Below are 18,894 nucleotides of genomic sequence, written 5' to 3' on the forward strand. Positions count from 1 at the left end.
GCTGTGATGTCACCGATTTCCCCCATAGAGCGCTGTGATGTCACCGATTTCCCCCATAGAGCGCTGTGATGTCACCGATTCCCCCCATAGAGCGCTGTGATGTCACCGATTTCCCCCATAGAGCGCTGTGATGTCACCGATTCCCCCCATAGAGCGCTGTGATGTCACCGATTTCCCCCATAGAGCGCTGTGATGTCACCGATTTCCCCCATAGAGCGCTGTGATGTCACCGATTTCCCCCATAGTGCCCTGTGATGTCACTGATTTCCCCCCATAGTGCGCTGCGATGTCACCAACTCCCCCCATAGAGCGCAGTGATGTCACCAACTCCCCCCATAGAGCGCTGTGATGTCACCGATTTCCCCCATAGAGCGCTGTGATGTCACCGATTTCCCCCATAGAGCGCTGTGATGTCACCGATCCCCCCCCCCCATAGAGCGCTGTGATGTCACTGATCTCAAACCCCCCACCCAAAGAGCGCCGTGATTTTTTAATTTATTTATATAGCACTATTAATTTCAAGGTGCTGTACATGAGGAGGGGTTACATCAAAATACAAATATCACTTACAGTAAACTAACAATGACAGACCGGTACAGAGGGGCGAGGACCCTGCCCCCACGGGCTTACATTCTACAGGATGGTGGAGGAGACAATAGGTTGAGGGTTGCAGGAGCTCCGGTGTTGTGGTGGCCGTGTGGTCTTTACAGGCTATAAGCTTCCTTGAAGAGGTGGGTTTTCAGGTTTCTTTTGAAGGATCCAAATGTGATGGATAACCGGATGTGTTGGGGCACAGAATTCCAGAGGATGGGGGAAATTCGGGAGAAGTTTTGGAGGCGATTGGGTGAGGAGCGAATAAGTGTGGAGGAGAGAAGGAGGTCTTGGGAGGATCGGAGATTACGTGAGGGAAGATATCGGGAGATTAGTTCAGAGATATATGGCGGAGACAGGTTGTGGATGGCTTTGTAGATCAGTGTTAGTAATTTGAACTGGATACGCTGAGGGAATGGGAGCCAGTGAAGAGATTTGCAGAGGGGGAAGCGGGGGAGTAGTGAGGAGAGAGACGAATTAGTCGGGCAGCAGAGTTAAGGATGGACTGGAGGGGTGCGAGAGTGTTAGCAGGGAGGCCACAGAGGAGGATGTTGCAGTAGTCGAGGCGGGAGATGATGAGGGCGTGCACGAGCATTTTAGTACAATGAGGGTTGAGGAAAGGACGGATACTGGAGATATTTTTGAGCTGGAGGCAACAGGAGGTGGAAAGAGCTTGGATGTGCGGTTAGGACAGAGTCGAGGATTACTCCAAGGCAGCGGATTTTGGGGACAGGGGAAAGTATAAATTCATTTATTGTGATAGATAGATCAGGTAGGGAAGATATGTGAGATGGAGGAAAGAAGATGAGTTCGGTTTTGTCCACATTGAGCTTGAGGAAGCGAGAGGAGAAGAAGGAGGATATGGCCGATAGACACTCTGGGATTCTGGAGAGCAGAGAGGTGACGTCTGGGCCAGAGAGGTAGATCTGAGTGTCATCGGCATATAGATGGTACCGGAAGCCATAGGACCTTATGAATTGTCCCAGGCCGAGTGTATAGATTGAGAAGAATAAGGGTCCTAGGGACAGAGCCTTGGGGGACTCCAACAGAGAGGGGGCGAGATGAGGAGGTAGTGTGGGAGTAGGAAACGCTAAATGTGCGGTTGGTAAGGTATGAGGAGATCCAGGATAGGGCGAGGTCTTGACACCAGAGAAGGAGACAATCTGAAGTAGGAGACAGTGGTCAACTGTGTGGAAGGCAGAGGACAGGTCTAGGAGGAGGAGTATAGAGAACTGTCTGTTAACTTTAGTTGTAAGTATGTCATTAGTAATTTTGGTCAGAGCAGTTTCGGTGGAGTGATGGGTGCAGAAGCCAGATTATAGGTCGTCAGAGAGAGTTAGATGAGAGGTGGGAGGAAAGTTCAGCGTGGACATGCTGCTCCAGGAGTTTGGAAACAAAGATATGGGGCAATAGCTGGACATAGTAGTTGGGTCAAGGGATGGCTTTTTGAGGACAGGTGTGATTCTGGCATGTTTGAAAGCAGAGAGGAAAGTGCCAGAAGTTAGTGATAGGTTGAAGAGATGGGTTAGGGATGGGATTAGTGTGGTGGTGAGGTTGGGGAGGAGGTGGGATGGGATTAGTGTGGTGGTGAGGTTGGGGAGGAGGTGGGATGGGATTAGTGTGGTGGTGAGGTTGGGGAGGAGGTGGGATGGGATTAGTGTGGTGGTGAGGTTGGGGAGGAGGTGGGATGGGATTAGTGTGCTGGTGAGGTTGGGGAGGAGGTGGGATGGGATTAGTGTGGTCGTGAGGTTGGGGAGGAGGTGGGATGGGATTAGTGTGGTGGTGAGGTTGGGGAGGAGGTGGGATGGGATAAGTGTGGTGGTGAAGTTGGGGAGGAGGTGGGATGGGATAAGTGTGGTGGTGAGGTTGGGGAGGAGGTGAGATGGGATAAGTGCTGGTGAGGTTGGGGAGGAGGTGGGATGGGATTAGTGTGGTGGTGAGGTTGGGGAGGAGGTGGGATGGGATTAGTGTGGTGGTGAGGTTGGGGAGGAGGTGGGATGGGATAAGTGTGGTGGTGAAGTTGGGGAGGAGGTGGGATGGGATAAGTGTGGTGGTGAGGTTGGGGAGGAGGTGAGATGGGATAAGTGCTGGTGAGGTTGGGGAGGAGGTGGGATGGGATTAGTGTGGTGGTGAGGTTGGGGAGGAGGTGGGATGGGATTAGTGTGGTGGTGAGGTTGGGGAGGAGGTGAGATGGGATAAGTGCTGGTGAGGTTGGGGAGGAGGTGGGATGGGATTAGTGTGGTGGTGAGGTTGGGGAGGAGGTGGGATGGGATTAGTGTGGTGGTGAGGTTGGGGAGGAGGTGAGATGGGATAAGTGCTGGTGAGGTTGGGGAGGAGATGGGATGGGATTAGTGTGGTGGTGAGGTTGGGGAGGAGGTGGGATGGGATTAGTGTGGTGGTGAGGTTGGGGAGGAGGTGGGATGGGATAAGTGTGGTGGTGAGGTTGGGGAGGAGGTGGGATGGGATTAGTGTGGTGGTGAGGTTGGGGAGGAGGTGAGATGGGATAAGTGCTGGTGAGGTTGGGGAGGAGATGGGATGGGATTAGTGTGGTGGTGAGGTTGGGGAGGAGGTGGGATGGGATTAGTGTGGTGGTGAGGTTGGGGAGGAGATGGGATGGGATTAGTGTGGTGGTGAGGTTGGGGAGGAGATGGGATGGGATTAGTGTGGTGGTGAGGTTGGGGAGGAGGTGGGATGGGATTAGTGTGGTGGTGAGGTTGGGGAGGAGGTGGGATGGGATTAGTGTGGTGGTGAGGTTGGGGAGGAGGTGGGATGGGGTCAAGCACACAAGTGGTGAGGTGCGATTTGGAGAGAAGATGAATAAGCTGTCCTTCAGTGATTTTGGAGAGGGAAGTTATGGGGTTAGGGCATTGGTCTGGCGGTGATGTCACCGATTCCCCCATAGAGCAGTGTGATGTCACAGATTCCCCCTATAGAGCGCTGTAATGTCACTGATGGCGCCGTCTCCTCGTGCTGCTTCCTGTGTTCCTCCGGCGGTGCCGTCTCATTGATGTTTTTCCTCTTTTCCTCCTTACCGCTTTGCTCGTAGGGAGAAGACAACTTCTCAGAGAAGGTAACCTCCCCGCTATTCCGCCCGCACCCCTGTGTGTCCGTCACTGGTGAATTGTGATCTGTGCTTTGTGGATCCTCGTTTTCTTGTCGCTTCATTAATCTTGTAGAAAACCGCTTTTGACCGGAGCGATTTATGTGAAACAGTTACACCTCTGATTTCCCGGAGGAGTTGTGGGAGGACCCTGTAAAGTCTCCTGTACGTGTAATGTTCTGGAGGCCACCAAAGATATGCGTCACAACTCGTGCCGCTGATCACCAGGGGTCACAAACCTCAGCCGCATTATTCATTCCCACATAGCCGGTAACACCGGAGCCAAACAATGCCCCGCGCCTCCTGGTGGTGGTGGAGCCTAACAATGCCCCACACCTCCGGGTGGTGGTGGAGCCAAACAATGCCTCGCACCTCCGGGTGGTGGTGGAGCCTAACAACGACTCGCGCCTCCGGGTGGTGGTGGAGCCTAACAATGCCCCGCGCCTCCGGGTGGTGGTGGAGCCAAACAATGCCTCGCACCTCCGGGTGGTGGTGGAGCCTAACAACGACCCGCGCCTCCGGGTGGTGGTGGAGCCTAACTGTGCCCCGCGCTTCCGGGTGGTGGTGGAGCCTAACAATGCCCTGCGCCTCTGGGTGGTGGTGGAGCCTAACAATGCCCTGCACCTCCGGGTGGTGGTGGTGGAGCCTAACAATGCCCCGCACCTCCGGGTGGTGGTGGTGGAGCCTAACAATGCCCCGCCCCTCCGGGTGGTGGTGGAGCCTAACAATGCCCTGCGCCTCTGGGTGGTGGTGGAGCCTAACAATGCCCTGCACCTCCGGGTGGTGGTGGAGCCTAACAATGCCCCGCGCCTCCGGGTGGTGGTGGTGGAGCCTAACAATGCCCCGCCCCTCCGGGTGGTGGTGGAGCCTAACAATGCCCGGCGCCTCTGGGTGGTGGTGGTGGAGCCTAACAATGCCCCGCCCATCCGGGTGGTGGTGGAGCCTAGCAATGCCCGGCGCCTCTGGGTGGTGGTAGTGGAGCCTAACAATGCCCCGCCCCTCCGGGTGGTGGTGGAGCCTAACAATGCCCGGCGCCTCTGGGTGGTGGTGGTGGAGCCTAACAATGCCCCGCCCCTCCGGGTGGTGGTGGAGCCTAACAATGCCCGGCGCCTCTGGGTGGTGGTGAGGCCTAACAATGCCCCGCGCCTCTGGGTGGTGGTGGAGCCTAACAATGCCCCGCCCCTCCGGGTTGTGGTGGAGCCTAACATTGCCCCGCCCCTCCGGGTTGTGGTGGAGCCTAACATTGCCCCGCCCCTCCGGGTTGTGGTGGTGAGGCCTAACAATGCCCGGCGCCTCTGGGTGGTGGTGGTGGAGCCTAACAATGCCCCGCGCCTCCCAGCATCTTTATTGTTACGTTGTTTCTATGCTCCGAGGCTTTTTAAATCCTTCAGTCAAAAGCTTTTATGTCTGGTGTAGAGAAAATGAAAACGTCATTGTGCTGCCACAAATCATACGGGTGGGCGATGGTGGGGAGGACGCTGCGGTACACATGGACCATAGCGATATGTGCACCATAGGAGACCGTGTGAACCGGAAGTTTCCGACCACTATATAAAGACACATCTGCAGGTTCTTCTCAATATCTGACGTGAGATCAGAATAAACCTTTCCTGTTTTAGGACAATCAGGATTACCATCATTATTAATATTTGTCAAATGCCAGAATAATGAGATAGAATGTGTTAAGGCGTTTTTATTATTTACTGCAAAGTCAGAAGTTTCCACATATTTCATTCTGGTCCTCCATGTTCGGTATGTGGTGGTCGTCCTCGCCATTGTTTCCATCCATTTCATTCTGGTCCTCCATGTTCGGTATGTGGTGGTCGTCCTCGCCATTGTTTCCATCCATTTCATTCTGGTCCTCCATGTTCGGTATGTGGTGGTCGTCCTCGCCATTGTTTCCATCCATTTCATTCTGGTCCTCCATGTTCGGTATGTGGTGGTCGTCCTCGCCATTGTTTCCATCCATTTCATTCTGGTCCTCCATGTTCGGTATGTGGTGGTCGTCCTCGCCATTGTTTCCATCCATTTCATTCTGGTCCTCCATGTTCGGTATGTGGTGGTCGTCCTCGCCATTGTTTCCATCCATTTCATTCTGGTCCTCCATGTTCGGTATGTGGTGGTCGTCCTCGCCATTGTTTCCATCCATTTCATTCTGGTCCTCCATGTTCGGTATGTGGTGGTCGTCCTCGCCATTGTCTCCCGTAGGAGAACACTTGGTGAGAACGTTCCTTCTAGCAAGCTGTATACATGCACATATATAAAGGGCACCAGAGCATGTTGTGTTGTGGATGCCTTCCGTTGTCCTACCCATGGTCTGCTGTAATCTGAGCATTACATCCCTTGGATTGTGTTTGTGTATCCTCCGGTTGGATGTCTAGGAGCATGGTCACCAATGACTTATGTTCATGCTTAGACTAGTGACCGCGCTGTCCTATTCCTACATTGAATCTGTGCATTAGAGAACTATTGGGCGTCCGCTGCACCCACAGTCGGGCGCCACTGGACCCAATGGGGCGATGCTAGGAAGCCTTGCTGCATCTTATAGGCCATGAGACCTCTGATTATTGGGGATTATATAGGCCCACACACTGTCTATCATTCACTGGCACACGGCGCGTTCTGATAAGTCATAAGGGGACTTTGTATCGTTTACTGAATTAAAAGTTAATTTTTACCCTATTTGCTGTGCCTCTTATCTCTGGGTCATATTGCACAGCTGAATACGTTTATTAAGTGCAGATTGGATTTATTGTCGATGTCATTGATTAGTGCAGATAACCTTCCTGCCACCCGGATGATCTCCGCTGCCGCGTCTTTGCCCATCATGGTTGTCACGGCTTTATTTTGTGAAGAATTTCTCAATCACACAGCTTCACAATATCACAGGCCGGGAGGGTCGCAGGTGCCACTCGCTGTGATCTGTAGAGCCCCCAGCTCTCTGCTCCAGCTCTCTGCTGCCCCCTATCGTCCGGACAATTACACTGTTGGCCGACTATCACCGGAGAAGGCTACAGGCTGCTCGCACCGCTATCAGAAAATAAACCGTGAGCGTACGGCGTATACACCTCCGGATTCCAACACAGGGAATATATGTATACACCTCCGCATTCCAACACAGGGAATATATGTATACACCTCCGGATTCCAACACAGGGAATATATGTATACACCTCCGGATTCCAACACAGGGAATATATGTATACACCTCCGGATTCCAACACAGGGAATATATGTATACACCTCCGCATTCCAACACAGGGAATATATGTATACACCTCCGGATTCCAACACAGGGAATATATGTATACACCTCCGGATTCCAACACAGGGAATATATGTATACACCTCCGCATTCCAACACAGGGAATATATGTATACACCTCCGGATTCCAACACAGGGAATATATGTATACACCTCCGGATTCCAACACAGGGAATATATGTATACACCTCCGGATTCCAACACAGGGAATATATGTATACACCTCCGGATTCCAACACAGGGAATATATGTATACACCTCCGGATTCCAACACAGGGAATATATGTATACACCTCCGGATTCCAACACAGGGAATATATGTATACACCTCCGCATTCCAACACAGGGAATATATGTATACACCTCCGCATTCCAACACAGGGAATATATGTATACACCTCCGCATTCCAACACAGGGAATATATGTATACACCTCCGGATTCCAACACAGGGAATATATGTATACACCTCGGTACAGTCACGATAACCCCAGACTACTCACCACCACCACCAATCTGTTTCAGCTGATTGGACACAGATAGCTTATACCTTCGAGGTGTAGTTTATGGAACAGAACTATTACATTTTATATTTAATCCAAAGAGAGGCATTGTTTATGAAAAATATACAAAAAGGGGACAAAACAATAATTATAAACAGCTACATAAAATAAAAGGGATCAACAGGAGAACTTACTGCACCGATTACAGGCACGATTCAGTTTAGCCGAAGGAGAGCGCTTCTTGGTGCCGTGAATAATCTGGATTCCTTCTTACACGGGTGTATATCTCTCTACAGGAGCACAGATCATAATTGAGCTTGATCTTTTATCAGACCCCGAGTCTCGCCCACGCCCCCCGCTGATGACCTCTTATGGGCCCAGTAGTGGGCTGGTCTCAGCCCTTCATGATTTTAGGAAATCCCAGTTTATGCGATAACTCCTGTCCGGACGACCTCAGAAGGTCGAGGTTGATGCCGTCTTATGCATCGGGATTGTATCTACGCTTAGAGACCAAACACGGCCTGGCTGCTGCCGGTTATGTGACCCCTGTGGATTTGGGGCCATTTGTCAGGGTTAATATTTGAGAAAATCTATATCTGTTTACCTGGTTCCGACCATGTATGTTTCATTATTATCTGATGTATAGAAAGTCCAATATTCTATCTTTCCTTTCGGAGTCCTTTTTCTGTCGCAGACACAACACTTCCCTGGGGGGCAGAGTTCTCTAGTGTAGGTGTAAAATGTTTACCTTGGGTGAACAATGTATTTCCTATGGACAAAAGACTTCCTCCAAGTTGTTGTCTCCTGCCTCAATGACGGGTCTATTGTACAGGTCTATCCATGGAGGATACTCGCCCTCTTCAGTTACCTGGGCGTAAAGAGGACTCCTTCCATGGTCCTTAAGCTCTTTGTGCTTCCATCTTACATAAAGGCAGCTTTCAGTGCCAGCTCCTGTCTCCTTATGACAAAAGGTACCGGAATGAAAAAAGAGGGAGGGGGGATTGAGGGACTTCGAGGATTTTTAATGTTTTCTATGATAATGGTGCATCACCATCTGGCGGCATTGCGGTCGCTGGTCTTTCAGCCGCCTGCAGACACGTTGTGTACCGTCATTTCTGGCCGAGTCAGAGACTATAAAATTTTAGCCAAAACCCCATCTTTCTTTCCTTGCACCTCATTTATTGGACACCTTTTTTCATCGTGCCTGACAAGGGGCGGCCAGGAAAGGCCACGGCCCAGTGCCCACTCCTGAGCATTATACTTCCACCACAGTTGGCCGGAGTGAAGCTGCTCCCCGTCTATCGGGCCGTGAGCGATGCGGGGATAAACGTGCCACTTTTAGGATGGTCTCGCCAGTGCTCCTGTACGGTGGCCTCGTGCACTCGTTGTGGAGGCTGAAGTGCAGCAGAGACCCCCATTCATGTGCACAGTCCTCCCCTCCACCCCCATGCTCCTACACACTATACCGTACATTTATCATGGCCGTCTGTCTTCCCCAGGAGAAAGCCGTCCTGCAGATGTCGGAGGATGTGGACGGCACCGCCGAGAGGCCCCTGAAGATCCCCAAGGAGATGTGGCTCCTGGTGGACCACTTGTACAAGAACGCCTGCCGCCAGGTTGGTTCTGGGATTAGACTGCACCTCATCTGACAAGTTACGGGCCGGACCCCTGCACATGTCAGTGGGAGGCAAAGTGCCGGCCTAAAAGGGCCAATAAGAAGGCTCAAAAATGACCTGTCAGCAGAGTCAGAGGTGTCATGTGACATAAGCTCCGCCCCCTCTGATCACGAGTCACCTGACTAATAAGACGCGAGCGGTAACAAGAGGCGGGGCTTACCTCCAGCCTTCTGATTGGTTACTTTGTGGGCTGTTTTTATTTTGATCCACTTTTATCTTGCAGGAAGATTTATTCCAGACTCCGGGAAAACAGGAGGAATTGCAGCAGATCATCGACTGTCTGGACACGAGCATCCCAGACAACATCCGTATCCTTCTGAGCAGTCCGCAAAATACTGAGCGTTTCACATAGCGTTGCCTATTATGTGAGGAGCAAAATGGTCGTAAGCCGACATCTACTCCACAGCCACAAATATGCGTGCATCCATTACTAATGTGCAGGTGTGGTGTTTTTAGGGTGATATGCGGTGCCTTTTGGCCTCTAAGTGTGGTGTGTTATGGCATCCAGAGATAAACTGTGGTCTTATCGGACCAGACTATACTCTCCCAGTATCTCACAGGCTTGTCTAAATGTTGTGGCGCAAATTGTAAACATTCTGGAACATGGTTTTTGTTCAGCAATGGAGTCTTGCGTGGTGAGCGTGCATACAGTCAATGAAGGTTGCGTGAGGAGTGTGCATACATCCCATGGAGGGTGTGTGCCGAGCGTGCATACAGGCCATGGAGGGTGCGTGGTGAGCGTGCATACAGGCCATGGAGGGTGCGTGCCGAGCGTGCATACAGGCCATGTAGGGTGCGTGCCGAGCGTGCATACAGGCCATGGAGGGTGCGTGGTGAGCGTGCATACAGGCCATGGAGGGTGCGTGCCGAGCGTGCATACAGGCCATGGAGGGTGCGTGCCGAGCGTGCATACAGGCCATGGAGGGTGCGTGCCGAGCGTGCATACAGGCCATGGAGGGTGCGTGGTGAGCGTGCATACAGGCCATGGAGGGTGCGTGCCGAGCGTGCATACAGGTCATGGAGGTTGCGTGCCGATCGTGCATACAGGCCATGGCAGTTGTGTGGTGAGTGTGCATACATCCCATGGAGATTGTGTGGTGAGGGTGCATGCAGGCCATGGCGGTTGTGTGGTGAGCGTGCATACATCCCATGGAGATTGTGTGGTGAGGGTGCATACAGGCCATGGAGATTGTGGGGTGAGCGTGCATACAGGCCATGGAGGATGACAAAACTGATAGTTATCAGAGAAACAATTGTCCCTTCTGATTCTAGGCCTTTCTGTATCTCTCCACTGGTGTCCTTGGCTCTTGGACAACTCCTCCTCTTTTCACTCTTCTGTCGGAAATCTTGCGGGGAGCACCTAACCATGGCCAGTTTATGGTGAAATCTTGCGGGAAGCACCCGGTTGTGGCCAGTTTATGGAGAAATCTTGCAGAGAGCCCCTGGTCTTGGTCAGTGTATGGTTACATCTTGCGTGGAGCACCTGGTTGGTCGGTTCATAATGATATCTTGAGGGGAGCACCAGACAGTGGCTGGTTTATGGTGAAATCTTGCGGGGAGCACCTGGTCTTGGTCAGTGTTATGGTGAAATCTTGCAGGCAGCACCTGGTCTTGGTCAGTTTATGGTGAAATCTTTCGGGGAGCACCTGGCCGTGGCCGGTTTATAGTGAAATCTTGCCGGGAGCCCCTGGTCTTGGTCAGTTTATGGTGACATCTTGCGTGGAGCACCTGGTTGGTCGGTTCATAGTGATATATTGAGGGGAGCACCTGGTTGGTCGGTTCATAGTGATCTTTTGAGGGAAGGACCTGGTTGGTTGGTTCATAAGTGATATCTTGAGGGGAGCACCTGTTCGGTCGGTTCATAATGATATATTGAGGGGAGCACCTGGTCGGTCAGTTTATAGTGAAATCTTTCGGGGAGCACCTGGTCTTGGTCAGTTTATGGTGAAATCTTGCGGGGAGCACCTGGTCTTGGTCAGTTTATGGTGAAATCTTGCGTGGAGCACCTGGTTGGTCGGTTCATAGTGATATATTGAGGGGAGCACCTGGTTGGTCGGTTCATAGTGATATATTGAGGGGAGCACCTGGTCTTGGTCATTTTATGGTGAAATCTTGCTTGGAGCACCTGGTTGGTCGGTTCATAGTGAAATCTTTCGTGGAGCACCTGGTCTTGGTCAGTTTATGGTGAAATCTTTCGTGGAGCACCTGGTCTTGGTCAGTTTATGGTGAAATCTTGCGGGGAGCACTTGGTCGTTCGGTTCATAGTGATATATTGAGGGGAGCACCTGGTATTGGTCAGTTTATGGTGAAATCTTGCGGGGAGCACCTGGTTGGTCGGTTCATAGTGATATATTGAGGGGAGCACCTGGTTGGTCGGTTCATAGTGATATTTTGAGGGGAGGACCTGGTTGGTCGGTTCATAGTGATCTCTTCAGGGGAGCACCTGTTCCGTCGGTTCATAGTGATATATTGAGGGGAGCACCTGGTCGGTCAGTTTATGGTGAAATCTTGCGGGGAGCACCTGATTGGTCGGTTCATAGTAATATCTTGTTGGGAGCACCTGGTCGGTTCATAGTGATATCTTGAGGGGAGCACCAGACAGTGGCTGGTTTATGGTGAAATCTTGTGGGGAGCACCTAGTTGTGGCCGGGTCATGGTGGTATTTTGCGGGGAGCACCTGGTCGTTGGTGGTTTATGGTGAAATTAAGTTCTGGATTATGGTCCGAACAGCGCTCACTGTAACTTTGTAACTTTCAGTATTGTATTTTTCAGACTAAGACGCACCAGACCATAAGACGCACCCCAAATTTTCAGAAGGAAAATAGGGGGAAAAAAATTGTCAAATGTGGGTCCGTCTTACAGTCCAAATTCAGCTTACCGAGGGAAGGGGGAGGGGTGAATCGGCAGCGCCGGTGGAGTGTGGTCACAGCCTGGGGGTGTTCAGTGGTCCGGCAATGATATGACTCTCATCGCAGACTGGTGCGGCAGGTTCGGCGGTGCTCGTGGCGCGGGGCCTCTGCCTACATTTTCTGAAAGCCCGGAGCCCCTGCACATCCATTGCTGTGATGCAGTGGCCTACGGGAAATCCCATCCCAGGCTGGCGCGGCAAGTTCGCCGGTGCTTGGGCTCCGCCGACATTTTGTGAAAGCCTGGAACCCCCATGCATCCATATATACACAGATGTTAAATATACCCTGCACGTGATGTTATAGTATATACCGTACCTCCTTAGTGTTGCGGCATATTGCGATGATGACTATTCATGCAGTGCTCCCTGGGACCTCGTCGCTGTCGGCTCATCGCTCGGATTTGGTACATTGTTACCGTTTCCTTATCGTCGCTCCCAGCCGGCAGCAATCATTCTGTAGCGGAGGCGCTGCTCATCTTCCTGGAGGCGTTACCGGAGCCGGTGATCTGCTACGAGCTCTACCAGAGATGCATCGACTGTTCGCATGACACGCGGCTGTGCCGGCAGGTGCGCGACCGCGATCAATCAGTCACAGCGCCTGCAGTCCATGGCTTCCTAACGCTGCTCCCCTCCCCCTCCGCAGGTGATCTCCCAGCTGCCGCGCTGTCACCGCAACGTATTCCGATACTTGATGTCATTTCTGCGAGAGCTGCTGAAGTTCACCAGCGACAACAACCTGAACGCCAGTCTGATCGGTAAGGACGGCACGGAGACCGGATGGCTGTTCACAGCGGCGGGTTGTTACAATGTATCAGTGCTGCTACAAGCTGTCAACAATTTGTGCTGCCGCCATGTTTGTAACTCAGAGGTTTGTGTACAGTGATACATTGTAACAAGATGCAAGCAAGAACTATTCTATTCACTACCAGCTATGTGTGAGCAGATTGTAGCTGCAATTTTTGGTGTTTTTTTTTTTTCGTTGTTGTTTTTTGTTTGCTGTTTGACTAATTCCACATCATTTCCTCCCCATGCAGCTACTGTATTCACAAGTCTCCTCCTCCGGCCTCCGCCAAACCTCGCGGGGAAGCAGACGGCAAGCGAACGTCAGCGGGGCAGCACTTTTATCCTGGGGTTCCTGCTGGCAGGTGACGAGGAGTGAGCCATTGTAATCTTCCCCCGGACTTCTGATAACACATGGCACAAGGCTGCGGCTCTGTGCGGGGAGGTGACGCGGCAGAGACAGGAAAGTCCGGAGCCGCCGGAGCACGGTGTACAAGACGGGGGAGGGAGGGCGGCTGCCTCTTGGGACCTCTCCATGGACATTTATGTATCGTCACTGGTGCCATCGTCCGTGTCATTGTGTCCCTTATTTAATTGCCCTTGCTCCATGCTACTTATGAAGTGACGTCCGCTCCCGTTTCATCCCTCTGTATAGCGCCCGCGCTTACGGCGAGTCTGCTCCGCTCCACGACCATTGCGGACCCTTGAAAATTACCAAAAATCCCCAATAAAGTCCCTTTCTCAATAGTGCTGTTCCTGAGAAACCTGGGTGACAAATGACGGTGCGTCCTGAATGGCCCGTGTGCGCGATGCCTGGCTCCTATCTCCGAATGTGGGCCGGGATCGGGGGTCTCCATGTTTCCCAGGAACAGACAGACCACACCGACTCTAGGACGTGACAGAATATGGAATTGTATTTTCTGAGGATTTTTCTTGTCCTCCCTCTTCAATGGGATTTTTCACATTTTTTTTTTCTGTCGCCATTATGCGTTCACACATTCAGTTAAAACACTACCCTGTTCCTCTGAGCCCCAGACTCGGATCTCGCCTTGTGCGGCGAGGGTTAAAATCCCCTGGAGACTGAAGCAGAAAGCTGCGTACGAAAGAAAAAAATGGCGAAAATGCATAAAACTTTGTTTCCAGCGGTTGCAGGGACGAGCACAAGTACAGAGTAGGAAACGGTTTAGAAATGTGGCGTAAATCGCCATTATTGGTACATGCCCGCCATGGTCGGGTCTGGAGAACAACATGGTACGACCTGGGGCTTTTATATCACTGTCCCCGGAATGTTCCGCTATAACACTACGTGACACGACGACATCTGGGAGATTTATTGCCTTTTATGTTAATGTAAATATAGTAAAAATTTCTGTTACCAAATTCCTTTCCCCCTCATCACACACCTGTGGGCTGGACGGACGTGCGTGGCTCCAGCTTCACGTGGAACCGGCAACGCGGCCAAATTACCAAAATGATCATGTCTGGCCGTGGCGGGTTTCTGTCTGTTTGGAAGTATTTTGCTTTATATTCTCTAGTCACATCCAAAGCTGCTTTCACAATTCTGGATTCTTTTTTTTTTTTTCTTCGTTCTGACCTTCTCATCCCTTCTCCACCCCTGCTGTATCACGTTCTGAGTGCATTGTGATATATACGGGGTTCTCCAGTGTCGCTGCCATCATCAGAGCCTGGAGCACTACAAAGTCCACCATGCCATACAGCAGTGCCGAGCCTAGCTGACGCTTCCCTTCCCTGCAGCTTTAAGTGTGACTGGAGCACAGGATGGTTAAAGCAAAGTATTTCCAAAAGTACTGAACATTATATGCGGCTTCTGCCCTGATGACACTTTACGATAGAATTTCAGATTTCTTTGGCGATTTCAGACGCAGAACTCCAGATTGTATGTTTGTGGGTTTTTTTGTTTTGTCTTTAAACTTTTAAAACTTTTTATTTGCATTTTTTATTTATTTTTCTAGGTTTAAGAATTAAATATGGTGGAAATTTGGTGAATTGTTTTGTTTTATACGAAATGCAGAAAGTAGAAACCTGTAATGTGTCTGAGTGGAGGTAGAGTAAGGTCCAAAATAAATCAAATTCTACAGGAAGCTCCAATTTTTTGAGGATTTTACAGGTCGAGACGGGGTTAAATAAATATGTACGGTCATCTGCCCTTTCCATACCTGCGCTGCTGTTCTTTATTCTGATCACCTCTACCTTCTGCCTCCCAGAATTCCTGACCCTCTATGGTCACACGGGCCGTCAAGTCTTTCACACTTACTACAAGGACATGGCCATCCAGCCCATTTTCTGATACATATTGAATTTTCCCCCTGAATTGAATAAATTTCCCCCAATCAAAGTTCTCTCAATTCTTTAACGTTTAATTTACTGATGAGACCACCTCTGGACGCCAGAATGTGGGGCACTCGTACTCCCCCTTCACTAGTTTCAGAACTGTAGCCAAGAAAGAGTTGAATAGGGCGACTAGTGTCACAGGAACCCTGGAGGACGCATTCATCACCAGTGGCTCCACTCAACTCCTGACTAAGCCTGGAGGACTCCTGTATGACCAGTGGCTCCTCTCAACTCCTGACTAAGCCTGGAGGACTCATGTATGACCAGTCAACTCCTGACTAAGCCTGAAGGACGCATGCATCACTAGTGGCTCCTCTCAACTCCTGACTAAGCCTGGAGGACTCATGTATGACCAGTCAACTCCTGACTAAGCCTGGAGGACTCATGTATGACCAGTCAACTCCTGACTAAGCCTGGAGGACTCATGTATGACCAGTCAACTCCTGACTAAGCCTGGAGGACTCATGTATGACCAGTCAACTCCTGACTAAGCCTGGAGGACGCATGCATCACCAGTGACTCCAGTCAACTCCTGACTAAGCCTGGAGGACTCATGTATGACCAGTCAACTCCTGACTAAGCCTGAAGGACGCATGCATCACTAGTGGCTCCTCTCAACTCCTGACTAAGCCTGGAGGACTCATGTATGACCAGTCAACTCCTGACTAAGCCTGGAGGACTCATGTATGACCAGTCAACTCCTGACTAAGCCTGGAGGACTCATGTATGACCAGTCAACTCCTGACTAAGCCTGGAGGACTCATGTATGACCAGTGGGTCCTTTCAACTCCTGACTAAGCCTGGAGGACAAATGCATCACCAGTGGCTCCACTCAACTCCTGACTAAGCCTGGAGGACACATGCATCACCAGTGGCTCCACTCAACTCCTGACTAAGCCTGTAGGACTCGTGTATGACCAGTGGCTCCACTCAACTCCTGACTAAGCCTGAAGGACGCATTCATCACCAGTGGCTCCACTGAACTCCTAACTAAGCCTGGAGGACTCGTGTATGACCAGTGGCTCCACTCAACTCCTGACTAAGCCTGGAGGACGCATGCATCACCAGTGGCTTCACTCAACTCCTGGCTAAGCCTGGAGGACTCATGTATGACCAGTGGCTACACTCAACTCCTGACTAAGCCTGAAGGACGCATTCATCACCAGTGGCTCCACTGAACTCCTAACTAAGCCTGGAGGACTCGTGTATGACCAGTGGCTCCACTCAACTCCTGACTAAGCCTGGAGGACACATGCATCACCAGTGGCTCCACTGAACTCCTAACTAAGCCTGGAGGACTCGTGTATGACCAGTGGCTCCACTCAACTCCTGACTAAGCCTGGAGGACGCATGCATCACCAGTGGCTTCACTCAACTCCTGGCTAAGCCTGGAGGACACATGCATCACCAGTGGCTCTACTGAACTCCTGACTAAGCCTGGAGGAGTGGAGACACTATTGTCTAATTAGTTTTGTCTCCCATCATCTACGATCAAAAGAAACTCTACTTCTGAACCAAGATAAAAAACTTGATAGGAACTTTTTGACCAATTTTATAAATACTATGATTGTTTTCTTGCATTGATCTTGGTTATGTTTCCTTCTCCAGTAAACTCCGAAGCTGCATTCTGAAAATAGTTTTATCACACAGCTCAGCTATAAGGTTACATGTTTGACATAAGGGTGGATCGCCACTGCTGACCCTTTCCAAAGGCAACTAGTAGAGATTTTGCACTGGCTCTGCCTGTGCATGGAGTGAGCAAGGTAAAATAAGAAAGTTAGAAATTCTAAGTCAAAACTGTGCCAAAATGTTATAGGTTTTTTTTCCTCACTTAGGAGAAGTTAAGACAGTCGCTTAAAACTTCATCCCATATAATTGTGAAAACTTTGACTTTTAAACAACCAAAGAATTGATGTTCATGCTGTATGCTAATTTGTTTTTTCAGTTTTTTATTTTTCTGAAATGAAACAACCGTTCTGAGCAGGAAATAATCCAGCTACTAACGTAACTGCCATTAAGGCTATGTGCACATCTTGCGGATTAGGCTTAGGAATTTCTGGTGCGGATTCTGCCTCTCGGCAGAAAACGCATCTGCGGATTTGTTGCGTTTTTTTGTGCAGTTCCGCAGCGTGTTTTGTGTGTTTTCTTGCGGATTTGCTGCGTTTTTTACCCCTGCGGTTTTCTATAATGGAATGGGTACAAAAACGCTGCAGATTTGCAAAAAAGAAGTGACATGCTACTTTTAAACCGCAGCGTTTCCGCAGCGGATTTTCCTCAAAGTGTGCACAGCATTTATTTTTCTCATTGATTTGCATTGTACTGTAAATCAATTGCGGATCTGCAGCGTTTCTGCACCTCAAAAAATGCTGCGGATCCGCAGAGAATCCACAACATGTGCACATACCCTAAGTCCAGTTTTGCGCCAGCATAATATGAGAGCAGTTCTGCCCCCACATTATAGCTGTAAATCCAGACGTGGACTGATTGTGCCGCACGTCACGATGCTGTTCATATTAGACCAGGACATGCGACCATCAGGTGGGCGCAGAAATTCCCCTGTATTACACTGGTGTGAAAAAGGGCTGGCACACAGGTGCTGATGTTGAATGCCGCAGTTGCACCTTGTCTGCAGAAGAGCTGATTTAATATCTTTTGATACATCCCATCCCTGACTCTAGAATCTTCTGCCCTTAAACTCCATACATCCAGTCCCTGCTATAATCACTGTGCAGTTACTAGGTGTCTCCTCTAGAAATACTATGGCTTCCCATCATCTGCTCCTCACATAGGACAAGCGGCTTCTGCATTAGACCAACGTCCACTTCTGTGCTCGATGCCCTGTCCGGCGTTCTGTCTCTGTACGTGAACGTTCTCTGTACAACTAGTGACCCCGTTATGTAACGTCTATTGTCACTGATTATTTTTTATATGTAAGTAATTTATTTGGTACAAAACGTAAATACTGTGCAATGAATAAATTATATCATTATAGGACGTCTGGTCTATGAATTCTCACCACAAGAAGCAGCATCATGGCAGTTATATTCCTGTGCATAGAAGGCAGTATTATAATAGGTATATTCTTGTATATAGAAGCAGTATTATAGTAGTTATATTATTGTATATAGGGGGCAGTATTATAGTAGTTATATTCTTGTATATAGGGGGCAGTATTATAGTAGTTATATTCTTGTACATAGAGGCAGTATTATAGTAGTTATATTCTTGTACATAGGAGCAGTATTATAGTAGTTATATTCTTGTACATAGAGGCAGTATTATAGTAGTTATATTCTTGTACATAGAGGCAGTATTATAGTATTTATATTCTTGTATATAGGAGCAGTATTATAGTAGTTATATTCTTGTACATAGAGGCAGTATTATAGTAGTTATATTCTTGTATATAGGGGCAGTATTATAGTAGTTATATTCTTTTACATAGGAGCAGTATTATAGTAGTTATATTCTTGTACATAGGAGCAGTATTATAGTAGTTATATTCTTGTATATAGGGGCAGTATTATAGTAGTTATATTCTTGTATATAGGAGCAGTATTATAGTAGTTATATTATTGTATATAGGAGCAGTATTATAGTAGTTATATTCTTGTACATAGGAGCAGTATTATAGTAGTTATATTCTTGTATATAGGAGCAGTATTATAGTAGTTATATTCTTGTACATAGGAGCAGTATTATAGCAGTTATATTCTTGTA

General features: G+C 49.6%; 1 protein-coding gene across 2 annotated transcripts in view; it reads left to right on the forward strand.

The window, feature by feature from the left end:
- Positions 1 to 18,165, forward strand: part of OCRL (OCRL inositol polyphosphate-5-phosphatase) — a 51,778-nt gene extending 33,613 nt beyond the window's left edge. Inside the window, exons 19-24 of one of the 2 annotated variants that reach the window (XM_069746089.1) lie at positions 3,638 to 3,661; positions 8,958 to 9,074; positions 9,358 to 9,442; positions 12,482 to 12,609; positions 12,686 to 12,797; positions 13,077 to 18,165. In XM_069746089.1, the coding sequence (XP_069602190.1) occupies positions 3,638 to 3,661; positions 8,958 to 9,074; positions 9,358 to 9,442; positions 12,482 to 12,609; positions 12,686 to 12,797; positions 13,077 to 13,201 (591 nt within the window). In that variant the 3' untranslated portion in view covers positions 13,202 to 18,165. The remainder of the gene's footprint in view (positions 1 to 3,637; positions 3,662 to 8,957; positions 9,075 to 9,357; positions 9,443 to 12,481; positions 12,610 to 12,685; positions 12,798 to 13,076) is intronic. The other variant, XM_069746090.1, reaches the window with a different exon arrangement.
- Positions 18,166 to 18,894: the final 729 nt, after the last annotated feature.

Source organism: Ranitomeya imitator, chromosome 2 (assembly GCF_032444005.1).
Source record: "Ranitomeya imitator isolate aRanImi1 chromosome 2, aRanImi1.pri, whole genome shotgun sequence".
NCBI classification, from domain to species: domain Eukaryota; kingdom Metazoa; phylum Chordata; class Amphibia; order Anura; family Dendrobatidae; genus Ranitomeya; species Ranitomeya imitator.